The sequence below is a fragment of the Corvus kubaryi genome, unplaced genomic scaffold (assembly GCF_017639235.1).
Source record: "Corvus kubaryi isolate FWS band 111438036 unplaced genomic scaffold, C.kubaryi_AGA036_p1.0 37241, whole genome shotgun sequence".
NCBI lineage: Eukaryota > Metazoa > Chordata > Aves > Passeriformes > Corvidae > Corvus > Corvus kubaryi.
In genome coordinates, this window is record NW_024581071.1 from 213329 (window position 1) to 240001 (window position 26673).

Here is a 26673-nt window from a genome sequence, read left to right on the forward strand (position 1 = left end):
CAGCGCCGGCCCGTGGTGGCACCAGCGCAGCCCCGGCGGTTTGCCGGGGGGCGACGCGCTGGAAGGCGGCGGCGAGGACGGCGGTGGCGGCGGCGGCGGCGGCGGCGGCGGGGCGGACGGCAGCGGGACCGGGCCGGTCATAACGGCGTTGACGCCGCTCCTCGTCCCGGAGCATTTCCCCAACGTCCCGCTGATCGCCGTGACGCGCAACCCCGTCTTCCCGCGCTTCATCAAGATCATCGAGGTGAGCTGCCCCCGATCCCTCGGTCCCGGGGCCGGGGCTCGGCTCCGCCGGCCCGGCCTGGGCGGGAGCTTCCGCCGCCGCGAGGTGCCGGGGCCGCGGGCGGGAGGGCTCTGCGCTGCTCGCAGCCGATCGCTCCCGGCCGTACGGCGGTCACCGGCTGAGCCCGCCGCTGGCGGTGCCGCATCTCCGGGCCGCTCTATGCCTTGGCAGGTTCCTTGGACTGCAGAGCAAGGCAGCCTCGTGCGTGACCTCCAGGGGCAGCCGCTGCTCGGCCTTTAGCTCGAGCTTTGTAACCGGGTTCTGTCGGGATAGCGGTTTCTTTTGGGCCAGTTGAAGTTTCACGGTTATTGCGTCGGAAGCTCTGCTCATAGAGAAGGTCGGCGAATCAATCACACACACTCTCTCGAAGCTCTCTGTCTTTGTGTTCCCTGATGAAGGTTAAACAAACGTGTCCTTGTTCCGGCGCCGTGGGTTGGTGTCAGAGCACCGAGACCCGTGTTGATGAAGGCAGCAAGCTGTGAGCTGCTAGGAAAAAGAAGGAATGTGGTGTAGAACAGTACAGCTGCGCTGGGAGAGGGTGCTGAGGGACGGGGTGGCAATCACCATTTCAGTGTGATCTTTTCCCTCTGCACCCCACAAGGATTTTAAGAGCTATAAATTGTATCACTGATGTGTGACGTGAGCTCACAGGCCAGAAATACTTTTTCTTCCTGAAATGAAACCCATTCTGGAACAAATACTTGCATTTTTGTGCCTCTCTGGTATATTGCCAGTCTGATTTTGAAGTAAATGTGGTACAAAATAAATCAATATTTTCTTGTTCTTGTAGTACTATTTATCATAATGTTATTTCTATGATAGTATTTTTCTGTATGTCCAAATCTACTATGTGCAGCTTCTAGTGTCTTTATAGATGTGTCAGGGGAAGAAGATTATATATTATTAAGAGCATGAAGTCATGTGAGGCATGTATAAAAGTCGTCAATTTCAATGCACAGGTCAACAATGTCTCACAGAATTGTTAAATGTTCTCTCTTATCCTGTGAATTCATTGTGCTGCAATTTGCCTGACAAAGTCAAGTCTCTACAGTGCCTGCAGAATTATTAATTTTCTTCCTGTTAATGTCTGTGACATTGGTAAGCATATTTTTGCTAAACATTGTGCAAAATTAGAATAGGTGTGCCGAGATTAGAATAGGCCAACCGGTGGTATTGCTCGTGCTGTTCTGTCAGAACCATGCTGGTTGTTAGCAAAGCGTTGAGCAATGCAGCTTATGTCCATCACTTTGAAGAGCACGTCATGGTTGGCAGGGTGACTTCATGCAACAGCAGAATTCACAAGGAGTTATTTTCTTGGTCACTGAGGGTTCAGCCTGCTGTGATAACCATTCCAGTGCTGCTGGGAGATCTGCCAGGGGAAGGTCTAGGTGTGTGGCATCTAGAGAGCAGAGGGGAGTAAGAAAGTAAATCAGGAAGAAATACTGGCTGAAACTCAAAGCAGGAGCTCAGGCTCATGGGTAGGAGAGGAATTGAGCAGAGGAGGCTTTGGAGAAGAGGATTTTAACTAGAGTTTGTGGGCAGAATTCAGGCAACTGATAGGGAAGGGTGAACTAGCTCCCCATCAGGAGCAGAGAGCTAGGATATACAGGTAGGGAAGGGGAAGAGAACATTGATAGCAACAGAAGCTTACAAGGTACTGTTCAAGTAACTCAGGTTTCTTGCTTGTAAGGCTTGCACAGATTAGGTCTAGTTCCTCCCCTAGCCTTGGAGCTTGTTTTATCTTGACTGGGAAGTGACTTGTTTTAAATACTTAAATTTCATGTTTCTCTACCTTTTTTTCCATTTCTATATTACTGTCCTCTAACGGGGACAAGACTAAAACAATACAAGCTCCAACTTCATAATTTAGTTCTAGGGTGTCATCATGCCTGGCCTTACACCCTGGGAGTGCAAAGATTACAGAAAATCCACCTCTGATCGCATACCTGTTGTCCTAGGTGAAAAATAAGAAGCTGGTTGAGCTGCTGAGGAGGAAAGTTCGTCTTGCCCAGCCTTATGCTGGTGTTTTTCTTAAAAAGGATGACAAGTAAGTTGTTTCTCTTGATCTTTTTAAAAAATACAAAAATGAGCTGCCCAGGTTGCATTTACACTAACAGCTATCATCCTAAATGCCCTGCCTTGGATAGCATTGCAGAAATTGTGGCTGGTCTTGGACCATCCTCATGCTATGACAGTTTTTGTTGCCACCACCAGCACTGCTGGGAGCTGGCGTCTTGCTTTAGAAAAGGGTGTTGTTGTTTGGGAAGGAGATCAGCTGTCCAGGTACTGGGGTGATTTGGGAAGGGGCTGCATGGTGGTAGCAATGAGGATTACGTGTCTTTGCTCCTAAGTCCAGTTTAAAGTTCTGCAACCAGTGATTGTTTTTTTCTTTTTTAATCTGAACTGCTATCTCAAGTTTCTGAATATCTACTCCAATTTTTTTGCTCAATAGCAATGAATCTGATGTGGTGGAGGATCTGAATGAAATATACCAAATGGGAACTTTTGTCCAGATTCATGAAATGCAGGACCTTGGAGACAAGTTGCGTATGATAGTGATGGGACACCGAAGGTTGGTCACTTGTACTTTACTGCATCTCACCAGACTTCAGTATAAACAGAGACATCCCTTATCAGGGATACACATACGTGCATTTTTCTACCCAGCTTGTGTATGGCAAGTTTTTGTTTGTTACCACACCATATCCTGAGAATGTCAGGATATTCCATGTACTGTCACAGCTGTGAGAGGTTAGCTGCAAAACAAAAGAGACAGTGCATGTCGTTGTCATATCAACTGTGATGTGATGCAAGCAAACATTCATTAAGCTGAAGTTTAGCAGTTATTCTGACAAGTACAGCAAGGTTTAGTAATGGTGGAAAAAAAAATCTCTGGAACTAATAATTCAAGCCAGTATTTTTGCATAAAAAAAAAGGTGTGTGGGGGGTCCAGAACTTTAATTATGTTTTGCCTACATAATTTTGCCCCAGAATAGAATTGAAGAAAATATGATTATTGCTGAAAATCTAACTTTAGCCATTTATGCCAGATATTTTTAACAAGACAGTTAATAAATTGTATTTTTAAAAGCATCAGATAAGTAATTTCCATTAGAAGGAAAAATACAAGGACAGAAACATGGCAGAAGAGATAGATCCAGGGGAAGTTTGGCTTTGAAGCATGGCTTTTTTTCCTTCCCCTCACTTTTCTTCACTTGCATTTGTTCTGGACAGCAAAGAATGAGCAGTACTGTCAAAGCTGAATTTATGTGAATTCACAAGTCACATCCTTTTCAAATGAAGTCTTAGACCTCCTGCTGCATTATCAAAGCACAGCCATGTTTGATTGCATTTTGGAAATAAGCTACTGGTTTGGGGTTACTTGGAATAGAAAAATTTCCCTATAACTTGGAAGGGTTTGGTATTCCTAGGGTATGACTTGGGAATTGGTCTTTATATTTGATTGAGACATGGAGCACTGGTCAGTCATCTCCATAGGAACCACAGTGGATATCAGATTTGAGGAGCATTTATAGGGAAACGCCTAGAAAAGGAAACTCCTGTATAAAAGCCAAAATAATGAAGCTTAGTGTCTTGCAAACATAGGTCCTCTCTAAATTTTAACTTGTTCAAAATACAACTTAGACTCTCTCTTTTTCATGCTGAAGAGCTGAAATCACATGTAACGGGGGATTGATTGTTGCTGGTTTCTTTTGGCTTTCAGGATTCGTATAAACAAGCAACTAGAGGTTGAGCCTGAGGAGCCTGAGAACAAACAAAAAATTAGAAGGAAACAGAAGCGATCTAAGAAGGAGGCTGAAGAGGAGCCTGGAGCAAAGGACCAAGCTGTGGAGTTGGTACTAGATCCTGTAGCTGCTTCTTCACAGGAAGTTCTCATGGTAGAAGTAGAGAATGTGGTTCATGAAGACTTTCAGATCACAGAAGAGGTTAAAGTAAGTGAATTAGTTTACAAGCCTGGACTTGTCCTATAGAATTGCACCTACACCTCTTGCTTAAAAGGAAGAGTTTTAAAATCAGGCTCTAATTTCAGGCTGCAGAAACTAGTTCTGTCTTCTCACAGTTACTGCACAAGGAGATTATAGGAAAGTAAAGAATTTTCATTACAAAAGCTCAGTTCCTTAGAACTGGTGACTTCAAAAAGTTGCTGAATGAGGAGCCTGGGCTGTGCTTAAATCTGTGTGATGACCTCTATCAAACTGAGTGTTGGCTTGAAGGTGGCTTGAGTGTTCAACCTGATTGTATCTTCTGGCCAAGAGGCAGTGAAGTTCTGCATGTGCAGAAAGCCACCTTGTAGGCCCTGTTGCCTTTCCTGTGAGCAGGAACTGCCCCAGCACCAAGAACAGGCTCCCTACCACTGCAGCAAGTGGCCGGGGTCTGGAGAATGTCATATTTGTACTGAGATCTTTCCTATCCTTTTCCGTTCTTTTGGTAGTTAACTTTTTGTTGTGTTTATAGGCACTGACTGCAGAAATTGTTAAAACAATCCGGGACATCATTGCCTTGAACCCCTTGTACAGGTATGTCTTTCCCATGCTGCCCTGCTGTGGGAACAGCATGTTCTCAGGCTGGAGCACACTGGCATTTTCTATACCACTTGCCTTTCTGCTGCAATGAAGTAGAGATACTTGCTGAATTGTCACCTAGAATTTTGGTTTAGGATGTAAGCTCTATCATCCATTGTTGGAAACAAAGTTTTGAAAACCTGATGTGCAATTTAGAAGCAAGATAGAACTATTAAGTCTTAAGGCAGGTGATCTGGGTCTAAGTGAAACTCACTGCAGTAAGTATCATGATCTGATCCATGTCTTATGAGCAGGATAAAAGTTTTGGAATAATGGCACAAAAAAATCCTACATAACTGTTTGAAGAGCATTTCAGATACTTAGTTTTATATATCGGTGACCATTCCTCTGACCAAGTGATTTATCTGTTTGTTACTGAGTATTGATATAGTCACATTTCAAAAACAGTTACTTTGCTATGAAACAGCTGTGTTTCATTTTATTGCACTGTCATAACAGTAAATAAGAATACTCCAGTTTGAATGTAAGTTTACAGAGCATTTTGGGGTTTTTTACCTTTTATTTTCAGAGAGTCCGTACTTCAGATGATGCAGGCTGGACAGCGTGTGGTAGATAACCCTATCTATCTGAGTGACATGGGTGCAGCCCTAACAGGGGCAGAGTCACATGAACTTCAGGACATCTTGGAAGAAACCAGTGTAAGATGAAGTTTTTAACTCAAGCGATGCAAATAGAATCGATACATCTCTTGTATGTCACAGTTTCTTTACCAGCCTCAGTACAGAAGAGACTTCAGTGCTACTTTTGTTGATGTGTTAGTATCAGTGACTAGATTCCTTGTGAAGGATATAGTAGATCTGATTTATTGTGGGTAAATCAGAGTGCTCTGCATCTTTGGTGGCAAATAATTTTCTTTGCATGCTGTGGAGTTGCTACATGTTTGTCTTTCCACATCTGCAGGTGCTGTAAAGCTCTCCCACACAACCTGTTGGAGTTTTTTATTCTGCCTTTCTCACTGGGAGGGAGAAAGTATATATAATGTGTTACTTTACAAGGGTATGGTGTCTCAAAACTCATTTTGTGTCTGTCTTTTCCAGATTCCCAAACGGCTTTACAAAGCTCTTTCCCTTCTGAAAAAGGAATATGAGCTGAGCAAACTTCAGCAGCGTCTTGGAAGAGAGGTAAGTTCCTGGAGTAACAAATGCCTTTTGTATATTTATATCGTGTCCACCACTGTGATGCTTAGTATGGGTACATGCTCTAAAGGGTACATTACTTATATTTAAGGTTTTCTGTTCTTCTGTTAGAAATGTATTTTTTCCTGCACATGGTAGAAGTAACAAGACATGAGGCTACAGCATCTGCTGTTAAATTGTGTCCAAGTTGTAATTTCATGCAAGCAGATAAATCTAGAGATCTGCAATTTACCAAGCATCTGTGTAACAATATACAGCATAATACTGTATATAGCATGTACTAGTGTAAATAGCACAATGTTATTTCAAAAGACCCTCTGCTAACTCCTGTGAACTGCAGTAGTTCCTGTCTGTTGTAAGATTTAATCAGAATACAGTAACTGCTAAATGGTAATGAAATATGAAAAAATATGAAAATGAAATATGAAAAATATGAAGTACAAACATTTGAGTATACCGAGTCATATTTTTTTTGTTAACTCCCAGTAACTGGGGCTTTTAGAATTAATGTTAAGTGCAAAATGCTTTTGGACCGGGGTTGGAATTGTTGGAGACTTCTTAAGCAAATTGAACAGATGCAGTCTGTGGGACAAGATATGCATCCAAGGATGCTGAGAGGGCTTATCAATGTCATTATTTTGTTTTTTCACTCATCTTTAAAACACTGTGGTCACAGGAGAGGTTCCTGGGAAACCAGAAAAAGGTAAATGCCATGCCCATCTCCAAGGAGGAGAATCAGGGACGACTGTAGGCATGTCAGCCTGCCCCCAGTCCCTGGGAAGATTATGGGGAAAATTCTCCAAAAAGTCCTGTACAGGCAAAAGAAGAAGGACATGATCTGGAACACCCAGAAGGGATTTCCCAAAAGCGAATTGCCTAATTGTCTTCTCTTATGAGAAGGCCCAGAGCAAGAGAAGGAAACATGGTTTGATGGTGGGCTTTGGCAGTGCTGGGCTAATGGTTTGACTCAATGATCTCAGAGGTCTTTTGCTACCTAAATGATTCTATGATTCAATGACTGTTGTATACCTTGATGTTTGCATGGGCTTTGTTGAGGTCAACCGTAATAGTATTCTGACCAAATTGGGATGTTACACTCTGGAAGTATGTAGTACGAGGTTGGTGAAAAAATTGGCTAGACTAATGGGCAGAAAAGGTTGTGATCAATGTGGTAAAGTCTAACTTCAGCCAGCTACTAGTGGTATCCCCTTGGGGAGTCAGTAAGAACCTCCTTAAGTTCTGCCAAGAGAAATTCACAGTCCAGACCAGGCCTGGAATAACCAGGATAGAAAATAGCCATACAAAAAAGGACTTTGAAGCCCTGATGTGGAGGAAGCTGACCCTGAGTTAGCAGACTGTCCTTGTGGCAAGGAAGGCCAACTGTATGCTGGGCTTCAGTTGCCCTGTGTAGGCAGCAGGTAGAGAGTAGTGGTTAGCCCTCTCTGTTTGGTACTAAAGAGGTCACATCTGTCTTACTCTGCTTTTGGTCTCCCCAGCACAAACAGAACATTGAAGCACTGAATCATGGCCAGTGAAGGCCGCCAAGATATGGAGGGTGCTGGAGAATGTTGTTAAGTCACTTCTTGTGTTAGAATACACTGCAGATGAGTTCCAAGTAGTATTTTCAGTTGCTGGGAACATCATAACATAATAAGAAGTATTTGGAAGCATTTGATGTTAGATGGGCTGTACCAGGAACCCATTAGTTACTGTATTTGTTGCTTTGTCTAGGTTGAGGAGAAGATCAAGCAAACACATCGCAAGTATCTTCTTCAAGAGCAATTGAAGATCATTAAGAAAGAACTAGGTCTGGAAAAAGAGGACAAGGATGCTATAGAAGAGAAATTCCGTGAGCGACTAAAGGAGCTGGTAGTGCCAAAACATGTCATGGATGTGATTGATGAAGAGTTGAACAAGTTGGGCTTGTTGGATAATCACTCCTCAGAATTCAAGTGAGTGCATGGCCATGTCATGCTGTCAGGGTTCGTTTGCAGAATGAGACATCAGTGCAGTTCTGTGAAGCACTTACCTTAGTCTTCTCCCCTCCCCTCCCCTCCCCTCTAATTTTTTCTGCTTGTAGCATATCATCACATTATAGGATTTTCTCCAAACTGCCTGTGTTTACTTATGTAGTCTACCTCTTGGGATCATTTTAGGTCTTCTGTCTTCTCTTGCAGTCTGATACTAGAGGTACAAAATGGGCAGTTAGTTCCTCATGAAGTGTGTGGTGATTCTTTTTCTGCCCTCACTTTTGGCTCTTCTTCCTTGTACTTCGGTGATTTCAGTAGATGTGAGAGAAGAGAAGCTAGTTGCTAATACATGACATTGGCTAAGTTACCTGAAGTGGTCCCTGAATTATTGGGGCAGGGTTGGAATTGCTAAGGAGTGAATAGTTGATAACATATGTTCTGTGATGTGAATTGTCAGAAACTGAGGTTGAGTTGAACATTTCTTGTCTGTTGAGTCAGAGTGTGCTATACAATACAGCAGTTGGTGTACTCATCAGCTCTCTTAATGTTCTGGGTCTCTGCTTTTAAAAACGTCTTTTACAGAATAAAAGACTGTTTGAGGGCAAACATGCCTTTGGATGAGCAGCGTCATGGTAATCATAGAAAAGATATACTGGGCTTCACAGCCAGCATTAGTGCCTTTCCCTTTCCTTCAGAGCTGTAACAGTGGTTGCAAGTTTGCAAAGGATGTATTTGGGAGAAAAAAGCCAAAGCTCTGGTGGCATGGCAATTGCCATCGGGTGAATCCTGGGCCCAGACAGCCCAGCTGTGTTTCCCTGTGTCCATGACTCTGCACAACTTACTAGTTACTGCATTGTGCAGACCTCCCTGTACACCTGAATTCCTGATCTAAGTGCACAGTTTTAGAACAGTGAGTAGTGCTTTGACACAGCTGTGATCTCTTCAGTGTGTTTATACTGAGTATCTCTACTGTAAACTGCCATATTGACATCATTATCCCAGTCCTAAATCTCTCTCTGTGGTGTTGTGCATCCAGCTGTTTTTCCTTGCTTCTGAGCCAGGAATCTCTGCCATGTCTTAGTTTACTGTGGAGACAGAAAACTTTTTCTAGTTTTAAGTTTCATGAACCCATCTGAACAGTTGATGTGGGGCAGAGTGTACAAGCAGTCCTATTCCTTTTCAGACAGGAGCCAGCCCCACCCAAAACAATTTTACAGGGAACTTGTGTGCAGAAATTTAAGTCTTTTCGTGGTATATTGAAGGTTCTTTGTTTCAGAAAAGCAAAAGCTGTGAAAAAAAGCTTTGGGGTTTTTTGTGGGAGGAGGGACAAGGGATTGAAGACTGTGAAAAAGGTTAGCAGTGACTGCCCAGATACTGATGTTCTTTTCATATCCTCACTTTACATCCCACTTGTTCTGGATGAGGTTGTTTTGGAAGTTGGTTGAGGAAGCTGATGATTGTCAAATCACTCTCATTCATGTGTTTCTGTCAGTGTTACACGGAACTACTTGGACTGGCTGACATCCATCCCGTGGGGTAAGTGTAGCGAGGAGAACCTGGAGCTGGCCAGAGCCCAGGCGGTTCTGGAGGAGGATCACTATGGAATGGATGATGTCAAGAAGCGAATTCTGGTAAGGCTGGAGTAGACAGTGTGTCCCATTTCACACTCTGCTTAACATGAGGCATTTTGGATGTGTTTCACATTGCAATCTCCGAATTGGTGTTAATTCATGCATCAAACAGAAAGCTGCATGAAAGACCCAAATGTTCTGGTGACTGGTTAATGTGCTTAATTACTTGTGGCAACGAAGGTCACATTCTCATTTCAAAATGCAATATTCTGGTTTGCACTTAATGCTGGGCAAGTAAGTGTCCAAGGGAAGCAGTCTCTGGATTTTTTTTCCCCACTTGCACCTTCATTTCTTCACTGTAAGTGTATAACCAGTTGAGGCTTCAGTTCTGAACTGTGATCTTTTGATTGCTCAACTGTTCAGTGTTATTGAGGGTTGTCTGGCACAGAAGTGTGAAATGAAGCAAGCTTAACTTAGCCCATGGGGAGTGGTACAGTAGGAGATGCTCACATGTAGCTTGAGAGACTCAGGTGAGAACAAGGGAAGCTGGGAGAAGAACTAGAACTCTGTCTTCTCACTCCAAGGCAGTGGAGAGAGAGACTGCTTCTTCTGGTGAGGTGATACAGAGCACAGAACCTGGGGACAACCAAGTATGTAAATAACCAGAGGGAAAACAGGTGCATCCTGACTTAGCTTCTCCCCTTGCCCTCCCCAAATCCTTTGAGGACCAGTTTTGTGTATGATGCTTGTTTTGTAATCACTGCTTGACCTGATACCAAATGTGTTTTGGTGTTGCTGACATTCCCTTCTGTTCACTGCTGGTACTTTATCTGTTTTACAGGAATTTATTGCAGTCAGCCAGCTGCGAGGATCCACCCAGGGGAAGATTCTGTGTTTTTATGGTCCCCCTGGAGTTGGCAAAACCAGTATTGCCCGCTCGATTGCCAGAGCCCTAAACAGAGAGTATTTCCGTTTCAGTGTTGGAGGGATGACTGATGTAGCAGAAATAAAAGGACACAGGTCAGTGTAACTTAAGCAGTTTGTCTATCCAGCAGTTTTTACTAATGTAAATAGGAACCTAACTGGAGTTGGACAATGTGTGTAATTTTCATCTCTATTCTGCCAACCCTTGCTGACAGGAGTTGAGATACAGAAAGAGGTGAAAAAGATAGCAAAGGGTGGAGTTTGGAACATAGTTATATTTGTGTTTTTAAGTGCAGTTGCTCCCTAATTCTTGTGTATTCTCAGCTTTGAAAAGCTGAGTGAGCTACCCAAAGCCATTGGATTGGTGCCAAATGCTAATACATGCCTGTCTATAAATGTCAGAACTAGAGAATGGTGACAGTTTGAACAGGGTCATTCACATATGTGTTCAGGTGTGATTGAGATTTGGTTTCCGAATAATCAAGATGGAGGTGCTGCATGAGGAAAACTTGGAAACAAGAACATTTATGGGGAGAACAAGAAGTGAATAATAAATCAGTAGATGTGACCCTTCCATAGGTTTATTTTTTTCCGCACACACGAAGTCTTAGAATGGCTGGGATTGAAAGTGGCCTCTGGAGATCATCTAGACCATTCCCCTGCTAAAGCAGGTTCAGCTACAGCTGGTTGCACAGGATGGTGTCCAGACAAGTTTCGAATGTCTCTAGAGAAACAGATCCCACAGCCTCTCTGGGCAGCCTGTTCCAGGGCTCTGCCTCCCTCAAAGTACAGAAGTTTTCCCTCATATTCAGGTGGAATTTCCTGTGTTTCAGTTTGTGCCCATTGCCCCGTGCCCTGTCACTGGGCACCACTGGCAAGAGTCTGGCCCTGTCCTCTTGACACCCACCCTTCAGATATTTGTACACATTGATAAGATCCCCTTTCAGTCATCCCTTCTCCAGACTAAACAGGCTGAGCTTCCTCAACCTTTCCCATGAGAGATGCTCTGGTCCCCTCATCATCTTCATAGCCCTCCACTGGACTCTCCCCAGCAGTTTCTTGTCTTTCTTGAACTGGGAAGTCCAGAAGTGAACACGACACTCCAGATGTGGCCTCACCAAAGCAGAGGAGAGGGTCAGCATCTGAACATAAAACCAGCAGTGTTTTCAAACCAGTAAGAGTAGCTGTTCTGCGGAGTAAATTGAACCTGCAAGGCTCTGCCCTAAACATAAGCAGAGAGAACTATTTTCTGTGTTTTTCAGATGTTCTCTGTTCTGTCCCTCTTGGCATTCACTCTGTTGTTACCCTCTTCCTCTGCTTCTGCTTGTTTCTGAACCAGAAACAATCTCTAGCAGGAAGATTATGTTTTGCTATTAACAGTTTGTTCCTTCAGTATTTTTTGATTTACACTGGTCTTTTTGTTCCTATCAAGTGAGGAAGGGACACGTTACCTTTTCTAACATTTCTTACCCAAAATCCATGAAAATTCAAACATCTCTATTCTCAGCCTTACCTCTTTGCTTTCCTCTAATTGAGAAGTGGTTAAAACTAAAGATAAAAACTGCCATCCAGGAGTATTTTGCCAAAATTCATGTCAGTTCTTTACTAGAAACAAACTAGGTGGGTCTTGGTGCTTAATATGGTGATGGAGAATGCTTTTGATAGATACTGAAGAAATAAAGACTTGTTTCCCAGCAGGATACACTTACTCTGTCAGCTGCATGGTGTATGTTCTGATATGTGTTGTGCTTTGCAATGGTTCCCTAAATACAATCTCTGGTAAAACAGGAGGACATATGTTGGAGCAATGCCAGGAAAAATCATCCAGTGTCTGAAGAAGACCAAGACAGAGAATCCACTTATACTGATTGATGAGGTGAAGTATTTGGTCTTTTTTCTAGGTTTTGCTCTTAAAGACTTGTACCAATTCTTGATCACTGTAGAAAAGGTGAAGCAGTAACGCTCCTAAAAATCCCAGGTTCTTTCTGTTTAAATGAGGCTGGGCTCTCAAGTTCTCTGGGTGACACTGATACCTGAGACGCTTTGTTTTCTCTCCTTATAACAGACTCCAACTTTAAAATTTTAGTTGTGTCCTTCTGATTAAATTGCAGCTGTTTGGATCCTAATGGACCTGACTGGATATTCAGAGGTTTCTGTAGTTCCTTGTGTTTCCTGCATAGGTGTGAGCACATCACTGTGCACAAATCCACTATTGCCTGTGTGATTATTAGCAAGAGTCACTCTCAGTAGGTCTAAAGCAGGACTATAAGGAATAAGATGCTTACTGTCAATTTGTGGTCTTATTTGAGAATAAATGAGTCAGGGATACCAGCCTAATGCTTTGTGGAAAAGCAAATAAGGACAGGATATAATAGCAGGTATTCAGAATAGACTGAAGGTCTTTCTGGCCTTCTTGTGTGCCGTACCTGGAGGACCAACAGCAGATGTCTTAGGAATGGTATGGGGGACTGATAAACTGTCATCCATTGCAGTGTGATGTAACCAATGAGTATCTTGATTTGAAAGGTAATGGAACCCGGAGGCTATGACACTTGAGTGGTGTTGGCCAGAAGCCCTGCCTTGGCTGTAGAAGCAAATTTCATTAAGGCCATCCAGTTAACACTACTCCTAAAGGAGAAGAAGCCGTGGCCCTGTTTGTATCCTTAGAAGGAGAGTTTGCAGTGCTGGAAGAGTCAATGACCTTGGCCATGGTCCTGGGCAGCTGGCTCTAGTGGCCCTGCGTGAGCAATGGGGTTGGTCGAGATGACTTCAAGAAATCCCCACGAGCTTCAATTAACTTGTGACTGTGACAACAGCACAGGTCACTAATTGGGCTCTGCTTGAATGGTTGTGTGTAGGCACTTTGCACCTTGGGGAGAGTAAGGAGAGTGTCTGAGCCTATATATTTGGGAAGTGGTGTAAGCTAGCACTCCCAGTCCTCCCACTGGTGGAGTAAGTGTTCTGGTCTGAGCCTATAGCTTATCTCAGCTTAATGAGTAGTAGCCCACTAGTAGTAGTGCTTTTTATTGTATGCACATTGCCTGAGACTTCACAGTGATTTTCTGCAACACTCAAAAGCCCTGTGTCTTCTCAGGTGTGTCGTGTGCTCACACAGGAAGGTCGTGGGGACTTGAATGAGTGCACAGAAAAGTGGTAAACTGGTACTGGATGTTAATGAACATCTCATGAAGATTTTCAGATGGAGCCTTGAAAAAAACCTTGCTTGAGAATTTATCGTGGTAGGAAGCTTCTTGGAGCATTACTTTTTTTTCTCCCACAGGTGGATAAAATAGGAAGAGGCTATCAAGGGGATCCATCCTCGGCCCTTCTAGAACTATTGGATCCAGAACAAAACTCTAACTTCTTGGATCATTATCTTGATGTTCCTGTGGATTTATCAAAGGTATTTCTCTTTTCTGCAGAGGTTTTAGAACCAGAATGTATGAATGTGTATCAATGCAGAGATTTCCTGTCCATGAAAAGATGCTGACATTTTATTCGGTTGGAAAGTCAGATGGAAAATAAATGGTATACAGCTGTCTCTGTAGGAATTGGCTTTAACTGAAGTGTCTGCACATGAAAGAACATGATCACTGGCGTATGTCCTGTAGCCCTAACTCCGTGTAGAGCCAGGGACAAACACGTGTGGTGTCCACTAGAAAAGGCAAGAGTTTTCCTTTACATAGTGATTGGCAGAGCTGCTGTCAAGGGAGGTGGCCTAATGCTGCTATGAAGCTTTTGAAATTTGTCGTCTTTAGACACCATTGCACTTTCTGTGCAGCTGACATAAATTGCAGAATTGACGTATTAGCAATAGATATAGATAATAGGGTCATTCTGTGCTAATTTCCTAGAAGGTAGAAAGAACTTCTGAGTGAGATGTAGATCTCCCATTTCCTGGTCCCTATCAAACCATTCCGATTTCCCGGTTTGTGCATTGTGCGTTTCTAAACATTTATTTTGGGGGTAGGGAACATGCTATTACATAGTTCTAAAATCCAAAACTTCTATTAAAAACTAATTCCACAGAAAAGGTGATCTTGCTCTAGCCCTTCAGACAAAGAAAGACAGAACTTAAGAACTAGTACTTGGAGTAAAGCAGCAGGTTAATGGAAGTGCTTAATAGGATCTTATAATGCTTCCAGGTACTTTTTATTTGTACTGCCAACGTAACAGAAACCATTCCAGAGCCACTGCGGGATAGAATGGAAGTGATAAATGTGTCAGGATATGTAGCAGAAGAGAAACTTGCAATTGCAGAGGTAAGAGAAATCACTGTTGTGCTTTATGTGAATGACATCTGATAAATTTTTTTTTGGCAGATTCAGGCTTACATATTTACATCCAACTGTGTCCAAAAAAATTAGGCACATGGTATTTTGGACAGAGTTCCTTTGATTTGAACACACAGTTAACGTAACTCCAGTGTTCCATAGGCTGTGGACACCAGAAAGCAACACTGAGCTAACAGCATTGAGTGAATTGGAACCACCAGGCTTTTGTCACAAATACTAAGAGAAGGATGGGGGGCATTATTTCTTTCAGAGATACTTGGTCCCTCAAGCACGAGTTCTGTGTGGCTTGGATGAAAACAAAGCCCAAATCACGTCGGATGTCCTGACTGTTCTCATCAAACAGTACTGCAGAGAGAGTGGGGTGAGGAATCTGCAGAAACAAGTAGAAAAGGTGAGGGAAAGTTATGTGTAACTGTGACCACTGTGCATCAGCATTCTCAGCTTTTTCTACAGAGATAAATTACTGTCTCACCCAGGTATTGAGGAAATCTGCCTATAAAATTGTGAGTGGAGAAGCAGAGACGGTCCAAGTAACACCTGAAAACCTGCAGGACTTTGTAGGAAAGCCCATCTTCACTGTGGATCGCATGTATGAAACCACTCCCCCAGGAGTGGTGATGGGTCTAGCCTGGACAGCTATGGGTGAGACAAAATTAATTTGGGGTTAATGTCTACATTTCTGTATCATTCTCAAAAATTGAATGTGACAGTCAAACAGAACTGAGTCCAGTGACATTCTTCTACAGGCACCAGTAAAAGGAACTTCCTTTGGCTTTTGGATCCTGAATACTACTTCCTTGAAGAAGGGAGCCTTTCTTATGCCCTTACCCAGGCTTATCTTAGCTCTGGGCCAGCATGTTTTCTCCTTAAGCTCCATATCCCATACAACTGACATACATTAGGAACAGCAGTGACTAAAAGCGTAAGGCTTTTCAGAGAAGACAAAATCTGGTCTGTTTCTTTAACAGCAGCAGGAGGTGCCACTATGACACAGCACAGCTGAGGAATGCTGTGTCTCATCAGTGATGTGCAACACTGACTTGACTTTTGATGTTGAGGGCAGGTACAGGTGTTCCAGCATTCTGTGGGGTGCGTGCAGTTGGCTGCTTACCGTTCATTGGATTACTCACCTAGTAACTTGGGGGCTTTTGTGCACTACAGGATGGAAATAACAGCACATGGCAAAGGAGATGACCACTGCATATTCAGATTGACCTTTGGTAGAATTAAGGTGGTTAAGAGGGAAATTATCAGTATGGTGGAAAAGGTAAATAGGTACCTGGCACTGGAGAACTGAAGTGGCTAAAAGTGTTTTATGATACGAACTCCGCTTACTCTCTGGAGGAAACAAAGAACCTGAAACCATTATAAGAACTTGATTATTTCCATTAAATAGGGATTGCGTCTGTGTTCTTAGAAGATGAAGTCCAAAAAAGCAATGAATGGAGACTGTTGAGATTTCTAGCTGGCCTTCCTGAAGGTATTTTGGTAACAGGTTTCAGCTGCTCTCTACCCAAGGGCTAGTGTCTCATTAAAGAGCATCAGTTCCAAATGCCTGACATAGCTTCTGCATCACCAAAACTTTCTGGTTTAATTTTCCTTTAACTTTTTTTCAGATGTTGTTTTCCTTTTTTTTTTTTTTTTAGGAGGTTCCACTCTGTTTATTGAAACATCCCTGAGGCGACCCAAAGACAAGGAGAACAAGGATGGGTCGCTTGAAGTAACAGGGCAACTAGGAGATGTAATGAAAGAGAGTGCCAAAATTGCATACACATTTGCAAGAGCCTTTCTGATGCAGAAGGACCCCAACAATGACTTTCTTATGTCTTCTCATATTCACTTGCATGTGCCAGAGGTAAACTGATGCAGAGTTCACAGAGCATGCACAGCAGCCAGGCTGGTTTGCTCCCCTGGATGTAAAGCTGGAAGGCACTTCATTTGTCCGTATTTTGTGCAGAATGCCCTCTTCTAGCAGTAAAACCCAGGAATGAAGGCATTTTCTTCAGGTTCCTGTGAAGGTCTTCTTATGAGCCATGTTTCCACTCCTTTCTACAGCAAGCATGTGGCAAGAATACAGGGGCTTGGATAATTTTCTAAGGAAACCTAAGTTTTTGTTGTAGCTGTTGGCCCTGTTGTGCAGGTGGGGAAACCATGACACAGAGATAAGTGATTTGGATAAACGCTTGTATTAAGTTACAAGGACTCCAAAGTTTAGGTCTCTGTGTTACCAGGCCTTCTTAAAGGCTTCAAGTCATTTACACATAATGTAAATGAAATACTACTCCTGATCTCTGTGCCATGCTTCCTAGTCCACGTAATGGCAGTGCTTGCATTTGTCCAATATTTGGGGCTGAAAATAAATGCACACAGTGCTCAGAGTGGCTCACATGCTGTGTAACAAGCTTTGGGCAGGTGCTTTACTGAAGGCAGATTTTGAACTGCGATTGTGCCCAAGCTTTCCTTCTGGACTGCTGAGTGCTCTGTGCGCAGTGTCCTTGTTGCAGCGTGCTCTGTGTCTGTCCAGCTACTGCTCTGTTGTCTGTGATTCCATTGCCTGGAAGATGAGAAAACAGCAGACGTGATCTCTGTCTCTACTCCCTCTCAAACACTGATTTCCTCTGCTCTTACCTCAAAGAGGTTTGATCTCAGATAAGTCCAGACTGTCACTAGTTCAGGCCTGGATTTTGTGGGGCTTTATATACTGATCTTTTCTGCCTTGAATGGTTTTCGGTATTGTCCTCCACTACTTTGTGGCTCTTGACACTCTCCCCCTTGTGGTGTTGACTTCTGTTCCTTGTTTCCATGGTTGGCTAGGTCTAACAAAGAGCTTCAAAATGTTTGTGCTTTTTTTCCACTGATGTTGCTTATTCAAAGACCTGAGCCCAGTGAGTATGGTGGTGGCATCAGGCCAGAAACCACACTGTGGACTCATGGATTATTCCTCATGAATAAGGTGAGGAATGTCACAGTTGTTAATAAACCAGCCAATTCAAATACCAGGATTCATTCCATCACTCACTCACGCAAAAACCTTTATGAGGCTTCATGAAATTGGGACAATGTTAAAACAAGGGCAATGGTACTGTCTGGCTGTGCTGCTTCTTGAATGAGCAGGGGGGTTGTGCTTTTTGTTTTTTTAAACAGGGAGCAACACCGAAGGATGGACCAAGCGCAGGATGTACCATTGTAACAGCTCTGCTGTCGCTGGCCATGAATTGCCCAGTGAGGCAGAATGTAGCCATGACTGGAGAGGTGTCATTGACTGGAAAAATTCTTCCTGTTGGTGGGATCAAGGAGAAGACTATTGCGGTAAGAGCTCTTCTCTTGTCTCTTGTGCATCGTCCATGGGAGAGAGCCCTGGGTTGGGCTCAGTGGGGACAGGACAGCCAGAGGGGTGGCTCCTTGAACTGGGAGAGGCAGTGATTTCATTCCATACACAGGTTGGACACATGTTCTGCAGGGGAACACGGCAATCTTGACTGTGTCTCTGGCTGTGAGGAAAGGGATGGGACCTCAGGCTTTATGCGAGGGCAGCTGTGTTGGCCTAGCTCAATTCCACCTAGACTGGCAGAATTGAAGGTGACTGACAGCTTTAACTGGCAGTCAGAGCTGTCTGCTTTGTCAGACTAGCACAGTTCAATCACCTGTGCTGTGCTGAATTGCCTGTTTAAGGAGGGCATCCAGTGGAGATTTGACAGCATCTCTAAGGTACATTCTTAAAATCAAGGCTCTGTTCCCTAGTTCCAGTGTGAATTCATCTGACATCTCATACAGTTGTCTGTTTTAGATGAAAGGAACCTTAGTGTCTTGTATTTTTGGTTTCAACCCTTTGCAGTTTTCAGAATTCCAAGAGTTGAATCTCTCTCCCTACTTTTCACCTGCACAATTCTGGCCTACATAAGCCTTGCACCACACAAATTTTTCTGTCAAGAATGTTACTAGGTCGTCTTCTGTTGAGCTGGGGCTCCACATCGTGTTCTGTCCCCAGATATATTTGGGCTACAGCCTTCTGCAATGTGATTTGTTTTCGTTGTATGACTTAAAAATGAGTAGTTGTTTGTAGCAGTCAGTACAGGACTAACGTGCGCTGGCGCTGACTGGCTGCGCTTGCAGCAGTGTGAGTGGCCACAGGCCTCAACGCAGAATCAGCCCTAAAGCAGATGGGTACAAACCTGTTGGGGGAGGAGCAGCTCTGCTTTCCATACCCCTTCCAGGGAAGGTGTCCTTATCAAAAGGTTCTGTAGAATTGTGCTAAGGGTATTGATGGGGTAGGTTGGTCTGATAAGCTGTTTCTTGCTTTCATCTTAGGCTTTATCCTCACCCAAGCTGGAACAGACCCTTAAAACTCTGTAAAATAATACGGATGTTTTAAACAATCCCCCAATGTGCTGACATAGTCCAACTAAAATGTCTCCCCATCATCTGTCCCTGCAGCTGACATGGCACTGGAGAGTATGTGTTTTGGGGCTTGAGGGGGGATCTAGAACATGCTTCACCCTGGTGATACCTGTTAGGAATGCCCTTGGTGCTCTCCAAAGAGAGTAAAGCTGGATCATGCTCCTAAATAACTGCTTACTTTCAGAAATGGGGGTGTTTCTGGTACATGGAAGGATTCCTAGGAGTCAAAAGACAGCCCAACTTTTTCTCCCCACAGGCAAAGAGAGCAGGTGTTACCTGCATCATTCTGCCATCAGAGAACAAAAAAGATTATTATGACCTTGCTGGATTCATTACAGAAGGACTGGAAGTGCATTTTGTGGAGCACTACAAAGAGGTATTTGATATAGCATTTTCACAGCTGGATCTCACTGGAGGATGACAGCCCGTGCCCTGATGGCTGGAAGGTGGTCTATCCCTAAGCACTCAGCTCCCGCCTAGAGATGAATGACTGGGGGCAATCCTGAAGTGGGACATGAAGCTATTGCTGCTGCGCAGCTGCCAAAATGAATTATGGCTCTGCTAGAATAAAATACTTCTCAGTCTTTAATACTGAATTATGATCTACAATAAAGGATTTCCAATTTTGCCAAAGGAACGGGCATGTTATCAGCCACCAGCAGTGGGGCTAGTCTGGTCTCTTCTCACTAAATATGTTTCAGGTATTTCACTGTAAATTTCAGTATGTTTGTGGAAAAGGACTGAACAGTACACCCAGAGCCAGGTTGATGTACAGCTGTTATTCCTGATGTGGTGGAAGGCAAGTAGCTCTCAGAATCTGTCTCTGCTTAGAAGCCTAGGCTAGGCTGAAAGGGCACTGAAATCCTAAGGTAGTTCAGCAGAGCTGGTACATTCAGCTGATCAAGATACGTGGCTCTCCAGGTTCAGTCACCAGGTCAATACCACCAGATAGAACTCCAGGCTTAAAGAGAGCAGACCAAGGCCAAACAGCAACATGCTCAGGATCAGCAGTCAGCACTGTGCTGCACCACAGATGGCCTGTGCCTCTGCAACAGCTGTATCATATTGAGGGAGTGAGAAAAGGAATTAAATGTCTTGACATTGACTGTTGTACATCAGTAATCACAGGCTTGGGGACCAGAGAACTTGAGTACTTCTCCTTCCAATGAACTCTTAAGAAAAAGGAATTTAAAGAGGGGAAGAGTAATAGCATGGAGTTTAGTTGAAAAGTATTTTCTCAGCCAGGAAGAACAGCCCTTGTCATCTCACAGCAAGGGAGCCCTTAGGAGAGAATAAAGAATCCAGCTACTGAAGTCCAAGCAGTTCTGCTGACTCCAGGTGTCTTTCATGACTTGCTAACACACTGCAGAAAACAGGCCTGAATAGAGGGTACAAAGGGAAACACAAGCGGGCTAAGCTGCATAAGGAATGGGCTGATGTGCCCTGGGGAAGGAGTGTAAAGTAGTTAGTGTTTTCAAAAGCCATTTTTGCCCACTTCCCTCCTACCACCATCTAGGTCTGAAGACAGAGTAGGAAACAGAAGGTATTATTCCAGCGATTTCCAAGTCCTGAGACTCCACATAAGTCACAGAGGATTGCCCTCTGGAGTAAGTCCCAGCAGCACCAGTATCAGCATCTCCAGCTGTAGGTACAATAAACCACTGACCCAAGTTCTTGATCACTGAAGTTCAGGACCTTGTCAGCATCCCCCAGCAGCGCCCACTGAAGTACGTGTACCAAGAATACTCACTACCCTGGTTCTGAGAGAAAGGACTTTATTGTGCTGCAGCCTGTGCAACTCAATCCTTCTTTGCAGCAGCTTTCCTCATGGCTGCCAGGACGTTACTGAGTTCCTCCCGCTTCCTCTTGGCCCGAATGTGAGTGCCAACCTGCAGGGAGAGAGCAGAGCACTCAAGTCTTCACCCAGCACAGGCTGGGGTTTTTGCAGGTGTCACTGCCAACACACCCCAAAACCAGCCAGAATGGTGAAGTCCTGGAAAGACGGACTCGACCTCCAGCTAGGAGGTTGCCATCGTGTCTCAGTAGTACCTCAGCACAGTTATTTGGGACACCAAAGGGGCTGCTTTCAGCTCATAACCGTTACAACTCAAGGAACCCCATTTAAAGTCTCCTGGTTAATGGCACCCAACCTCTATCAGTGCAGCTCTCATCCTCCCCACACCAGACACACAAACCATGCAGTAATAGCATGACAAGCCTGAATCCCTGAGCTCAGGCCCTTTCTGGCAAAGTACCTTTGTAACCACCTCCTGCTCTCCCACCCAACCCAAGGAACATTCTCTCCACTCCATCATATTACACCAGTAACTTCCGAAACAACAGAAAAAAAATAAAGATAATTAATTAAAAAGCCAAATATTCCTAAGGGAAGGCAGAAAACAGAAAGCTGACAATAGTTTCTGCCATCCTTGTTAGTTAATTGACCCACCCGCTTCTTGATGAACTTCAGAGCACGTTTGTCCTTGGACACTTTCAGCAACTCCATTGCACGTCGCTCATAGGGTGCAAAGCCACAGACTTCCCTGATCATGTCTCGCACAAACTTGGTGTGTTTGGTCAGGCGCTGTGGGAAGGGGAGGGAATACGCAGGTTACAAGGCACGCTGGCTGATGCAAAGGGGACTGCAAAGGGCTGTGGCACACTCCCGGCTAGGCCGCAAAACCAGCCCACGCTGTTGGCATGTCCCAAAGACACCTGATCCCCGGCAGATGCTACGGAGCACTTGAGCTTGGCCAGGTGTGCCAGTCTGTCTTCAGCCTCGGGTCCGGATGTGTCACACACTGGCGTGGCCCAGCAGTTTTGGAAAAAGCAGGACCCACGGTTTGCACTGCAGCGCACATCGGACACCACAGCTACACGGAGCATTTAATCAGAGTGGATAAAAGGCCCGGATGCATTTTTGTCTCGTAACAACACACGCATCTATCGGACCTAAATAGCTCCGAGGAGGGAAACTCCGGGCAGTTTTGTAGGGATTGTCTTTTGTTACGAAGAGAAGAAGAACAGGAGAGACTCTAGAAGGCACACATCTTTCACAGCCGCCCGTCCCGCAGTCACGGGCAGCTCACGGATTCGGAGCCCTCCCGTCTCCCCACAGCGAAAGCGCCGAGCCGCAGCCCCGCGGGACGGGGCCGGAGGCGCTGGGCGGCTCCGCGCCGGACACACCAACATAACCGCGCTGCACACCGGGGGTAGCGGGGTGGTTCAGCCCCCGCGACGGAGCCGGGCCCGGGGCACCGCGCGCCGGCAGCATCTCGTACTCACCCCGCGGCGCCGACACTGCCGGGGCTTGGACACGTTCTTGGTCACTTTGTAGCCCTTGTTAAGGCCCACGGCCATGGGGTACCGGATGGCCATGGCTGCGGCACCGGGAGCCGATGGACGCGGATGGACACGGACCCGCCCGGCCTCACCTGCGCCGCACCGATGGCGCCGCACCGGAAGGAACGAGCGCGCGCGGGACGCCGGGACGGGGCCGCTTCCGGCGGCGAGCGAGGCCGCGGGCACCCCCTGGCGGCGGGAGCGGTGCGCTGAGGGGCGGGAGGTCAGCCTGCCGGGGGTCGGTCAGCCGGCCGGGGGTCAGCCTGCCGGGGGTCGGTCAGCATGCCGGGGGTCAGCATGCCGGGGGTCGGTCAGCCTGCCGGGGGTCACAGTGGGTGTGAGGGGACAGCGCGGACGGGGAGGGGTCACCCCGCAGCGGAGGGTCCCGGCAGGACTGCTGGTACCTCTCAGCTGCGGCCGGGGGGCTCGGGGCGCGTGCGTGGGGACAGACCCCGCAGGGCCGCCCAGCCTCGCACTCACGGACTTTTCCCCCATAAATTATAACTTTGGTATCGCTTGACCAGGATCCGATAAGGTTTGACAGACAAATCTAAAAGAATAGATTAAACGATTTTGTTGGAATAAAAGATACTGGATTTTCTTACCTCTGAATGAGAACTGAGGTGAATATGTGCAACTCAACTGTTTTCTGCTTTCAAAGACAATTCTATTTAATTTGTTGAAATTAAAAGTATTGACTTGAAAGTATTAGTTCAAAAATTGAAAATCTTGGCTTTTAAAACAAATTACAGAACTTTACATCCTGCTGTAGAGCTCGCCTTTGCAGGGCTGGTTCCTTTCATCGCAGGGCAGCGGTCCCGGCTCACAGCCTCGGCCCGCTGGACTGTGTTCCCCCTCCCGGCTCGGATTCCAGCAGTGGGGAATGTTCGTGCGACCGGTCTGACTCCGATGCCTTTCTCCACAGGAGGGCGGAGTATGAACAGGCGTCCGCAGGGTGGTGACTGTCCTACACAGGCAGAAGGAGCTGCCTTTCTGAAATGTTTCCGAATGTTCCTGAAAGTCAACAAATAAAAATTATGAATGCCAAATTTGTTGTCAGTCTGCACCTCTAAAATCAACACGAGTTTGATACGATCTCTGCTACTGAGAACTATCACACAGGACAGCTAAAGGTCTCCCCATCCACAAGCTCTGGGCTCCTCACAGGAGGAGCTGCCGCAGCCCCGAGCTGAAGGAGGTGTCACCTCTCCTGTCACCTTTCCTGCCACTGCCGATGTGCAAGGAGCCACCTTAGGGTGGCTGCTCACTCAGCTCCAGGTGTGCTGGAGAAGGGCCCTCCCCTGCTCTGGCCCTTAAATAAACCCTTGCCTGGAAGAGGAGGAGGTGGCACCTGCTGCTTCCCGCTGCCTGGTCTGTGAGCACGAACCCACCAGCAGCAGCTGCATGGGGCTCTTCCCTCTCACACCCTGACTATTGCCACCTTCCCCTCAGGACACCTTTCCATTCACACAGAAACCTATGGATCTACAGTTCCCGAACTCCCCTTGGGTTTCTCATCATTTAACCTTTCTATGCTGCACTGGACACCCCTCAAAACTGCCTTTTCCCTAAGACAAGTGTTCTTGCCTCCCATCATTGCCTGCACAAGTCCCTAATAGAAGATCCAGGTTTTCAGTTTCCAGAAGATTTTGCCCAATTCCAACATTGCTAAATGCCTTCTCCCACATTCCCAGCATTTGCAAATCATTTGCATCTCTGTGAATCCTTCTTTGTATTTTGCATTATATCTATTCACTCTTTGCCTTATTACTTTCTTAGCGGCATTACAAGCAAGATATGTTACCCATCAGGTGAGCCCCGAGGACAGTGGGGCAGAAAAAAGGTAGGTAAGGTAGAGGAAGCCTTGGGATTGGAGCTGAATCCGAAGCTGGGATGGACTGGCTCTGCTGAGGTGGACATGAAGGGCTCAGTGGACCATAAATAGGCTGAACATCTGCAGCGTGTCCTGGCTGCTGTGGCAATGTCCTGGGCTGCGTGGACAGATGCACCTGGCAGGGGCCTGGAAGGGATTGTTCCCTTTACCTTGCACTCATTAGATCACACCAGTGGTGCTGTGTTCAAGCCTTGCAATGCAAGAAAAACTTTGATTAACTGGAGTAAGTTCAGAGGAAAGTCATGCAGATGTCTGAGGCCTGGACCATATATCCTATGAGGAGCACTGGAAGGAACAAGCCTTTTTCAGCCTGGAGGAGAAGTAGAAGTGAGCTGAGGTAGATGTAAAACAGCCACCTGTTTATATACTTGGAGAACAAGTATAAGAGCGATCCATCCCAATGTTGAGCAAGTACAACAGGAGGCCAGACTGACTGAGTGGAGAATTCTGGATCACGTTTAAATACAAAAATTAAGAACGTGGGGGGTGGAAGCAGTATCAAAACTACCCAAGAGACATACACAGGCATTGCATGGACATCAGGAACAGAACTGGAAAAGCCAGAGTTCATCTTGACCTGGCTAAAGACCAAGGAAAGAAGGAAAAGTGCAGCACCTTACCCTTCCCCGGCTGCTCCACGTTTATGAAGAGAGCCTGTTGAAGGTTAAGATTGTGCCTTTTTTTTTTTCTTTTTCTCTCAGGGATTTTTCTCCTATCTGTTGCTAAGAGACAATAACGACCGGTACTTAAGACACAAAAGAAGTGGCCAAGGTGGGAGGAAGGGTGGAGCTACACTCTCGTAGCTGAGGGGGCTTTCTTTTGGAAGGGCAGAGGTACTGCGAGATTTTGGCTGGGGGATGTCTGGGCTCGGCTCTCCTCTCTCCCTCTCGGGGTCGGAGGGAACAGTCGAACTGATCCTACTGCTGCCACTGCACAGTCCAGCCCATTACTCTTTTATCCTACAGTAAGTGAGGCTTTTGCTCGTACGAGCAGCCGCTGCACTGGGACCTTATCAACACCCTCCCTCACTGGGAAGGACCCTCACCATCTACTGGGGTGCCTCAGGGGAAAACTCGGGACTCCAAGCCCCTTCCCCCTCTGAGGGAGCTTCTTCCTGCCGTGTTTGGGAGCCCGGCTGCCGCTGCCCAGTCCCGCCGTTTCCTTCCCACTGCTCCGGGTTTTTCGCTTCACTGTAACCCCGCACCCGCCTGCCGGGACACCCCGCGGCTCCTGCTACAGCTGCGGAGTTTCTGATACATTTCGTTTGTCACTCCGGGGTGTGCCCGCCTCTGCCGTTCCAGCCTGCTGCTGCGAGGTTCCTGCTGCAGTCCATTCAGCTTCCCGAGTGCCGCTGAGCCCGGCCACCCCAGCGAGTGTGTCAAGGAAAGCCCCTTCTCTCCCTCTGCCGCCGCCTCAGCCGCCATTGCCGTGTGGAGAGGCGGCCGCGCTCGCGCCACAGCGCCCCCTGCAGGCGCGGGGCAATCAGCGCCCCCGCCCTGCCCGGCCGGGAGCCACCAGCGCCCCTGGCGGCCGCGAGCGGAGCTGCGCCGAGGGGAAGGTGCCGGCAGCCGGGAGCGGCCGGGCCTGGGCTCTGCTGCTGCTCGTTGGTGCTGCCGCTGCTGTTTGTTCATCTCCTTGCACATATCTAGATACACTAGTAAAGAACTCCTACTCCTTTTCCCATATCTTTGCCTGAAAGCCCCTTAATTTCAAAGTTACAATAATTTGGAAGGAAGGAGGTCACATTTTGTATTCCAAGGGAAGTTCCTGCCTGCCTTGGCAGGCACCTGTCTTTCAAACCAAGACAGAGCCTCTCTCTGAGGGAGACAGTTGAAGTTTATTTTAGTGTCCTTCCTCTTTTCCAAGTACAGAATCAGCACAACCTATGGTCCGTCTGACAGAGGCACAGGATGCACAGCTGAGTGGTGGTACCTGGGACTCCATTTTCTTCTGAACCTGAAGCTCATCCTGCTCACTGCAGAGGTATGCATTCTTAAGGCAGGCACACATACCAGGTACAAACTGATTTCCACCTGTCCATTTGACTGCATTCCTCTTTCAGCCAGCCCCCTTCATGACATCATGGCCAAAAAGCCATACACACCTTCTGAGATCCACCATCTGCAGCTATGGAAAGGCAGAGCTCCCTTCCCTTCTGCTAGGGGAGCCAGAATTCCCAGAGGGTCACTGTGAAGCCTGTACCCACCAACAAGCTGTTGTGTAACATCGGATGAAAGATGCTCTCACAGGATATGC

General features: G+C 46.1%; 2 protein-coding genes and 1 long non-coding RNA gene across 6 annotated transcripts; 2 read left to right on the forward strand and 1 right to left on the reverse strand.

Annotated features, from left to right (window-relative positions):
• The first annotated feature begins 166 nt into the window (after positions 1 to 166).
• On the forward strand, positions 167 to 19818 carry LONP1 (lon peptidase 1, mitochondrial). Its single transcript, XM_042023219.1, has 18 exons — positions 167 to 244; positions 2242 to 2330; positions 2736 to 2855; positions 4008 to 4236; positions 4760 to 4821; positions 5396 to 5525; positions 5925 to 6008; positions 7755 to 7975; positions 9486 to 9624; positions 10406 to 10584; positions 12277 to 12364; positions 13769 to 13891; positions 14634 to 14750; positions 15034 to 15174; positions 15260 to 15425; positions 16430 to 16638; positions 17928 to 18092; positions 19438 to 19818. The coding sequence occupies exons 3-18, from the start codon at positions 2779 to 2781 to the stop codon at positions 19600 to 19602; spliced, it is 2295 nt and encodes a 764-aa protein (XP_041879153.1). The 5' UTR covers positions 167 to 244; positions 2242 to 2330; positions 2736 to 2778; the 3' UTR covers positions 19603 to 19818.
• A 1121-nt stretch (positions 19819 to 20939) lies between these two features.
• RPL36 (ribosomal protein L36) lies at positions 20940 to 22686 on the reverse strand. Its single transcript, XM_042023244.1, has 3 exons — positions 22467 to 22686; positions 21631 to 21765; positions 20940 to 21070 (listed from the first exon to the last, which is right to left on the reverse strand). Exons 1-3 carry the CDS (start codon positions 22557 to 22559, stop codon positions 20981 to 20983), a joined length of 318 nt encoding a protein of 105 aa, XP_041879178.1. The 5' UTR covers positions 22560 to 22686; the 3' UTR covers positions 20940 to 20980.
• Positions 22687 to 22705: 19 nt separating this feature from the next.
• Positions 22706 to 23572, forward strand: LOC121662272. 4 transcript variants are annotated; one of them, XR_006015247.1, is made up of 2 exons: positions 22706 to 22727; positions 23048 to 23572. It is a non-coding gene; the product is annotated as an uncharacterized LOC121662272 (long non-coding RNA). The 4 variants fall into 4 exon arrangements; XR_006015246.1 differs by lacking the exon at positions 22706 to 22727 and adding an exon at positions 22746 to 22761; XR_006015248.1 differs by lacking the exon at positions 22706 to 22727 and adding an exon at positions 22773 to 22814.
• The last annotated feature ends 3101 nt before the right edge of the window (positions 23573 to 26673 follow it).

Bases quoted from the DNA above. Each gene is read 5' to 3' on its own strand.
- RPL36 (XM_042023244.1), bottom strand. From the start codon at position 22,559: ATGGCCATCCGGTACCCCATGGCCGTGGGCCTTAACAAGGGCTACAAA. The intron at 21,766-22,466 runs GTGAGTACGAGA...CCCTTCCCACAG, and splicing joins GGCAGTGTCGGCGCCGCGGG to CGCCTGACCAAACACACCAA. The intron at 21,071-21,630 runs GTGGGTCAATTA...CTCTCCCTGCAG, and splicing joins TGAAGTTCATCAAGAAGCGG to GTTGGCACTCACATTCGGGC.
- LONP1 (XM_042023219.1), top strand. From the start codon at position 2,779: ATGGGAACTTTTGTCCAGATTCATGAAATGCAGGACCTTGGAGACAAG. The intron at 5,526-5,924 runs GTAAGATGAAGT...TGTCTTTTCCAG, and splicing joins ACATCTTGGAAGAAACCAGT to ATTCCCAAACGGCTTTACAA. The intron at 15,175-15,259 runs GTGAGGGAAAGT...TGTCTCACCCAG, and splicing joins TGCAGAAACAAGTAGAAAAG to GTATTGAGGAAATCTGCCTA.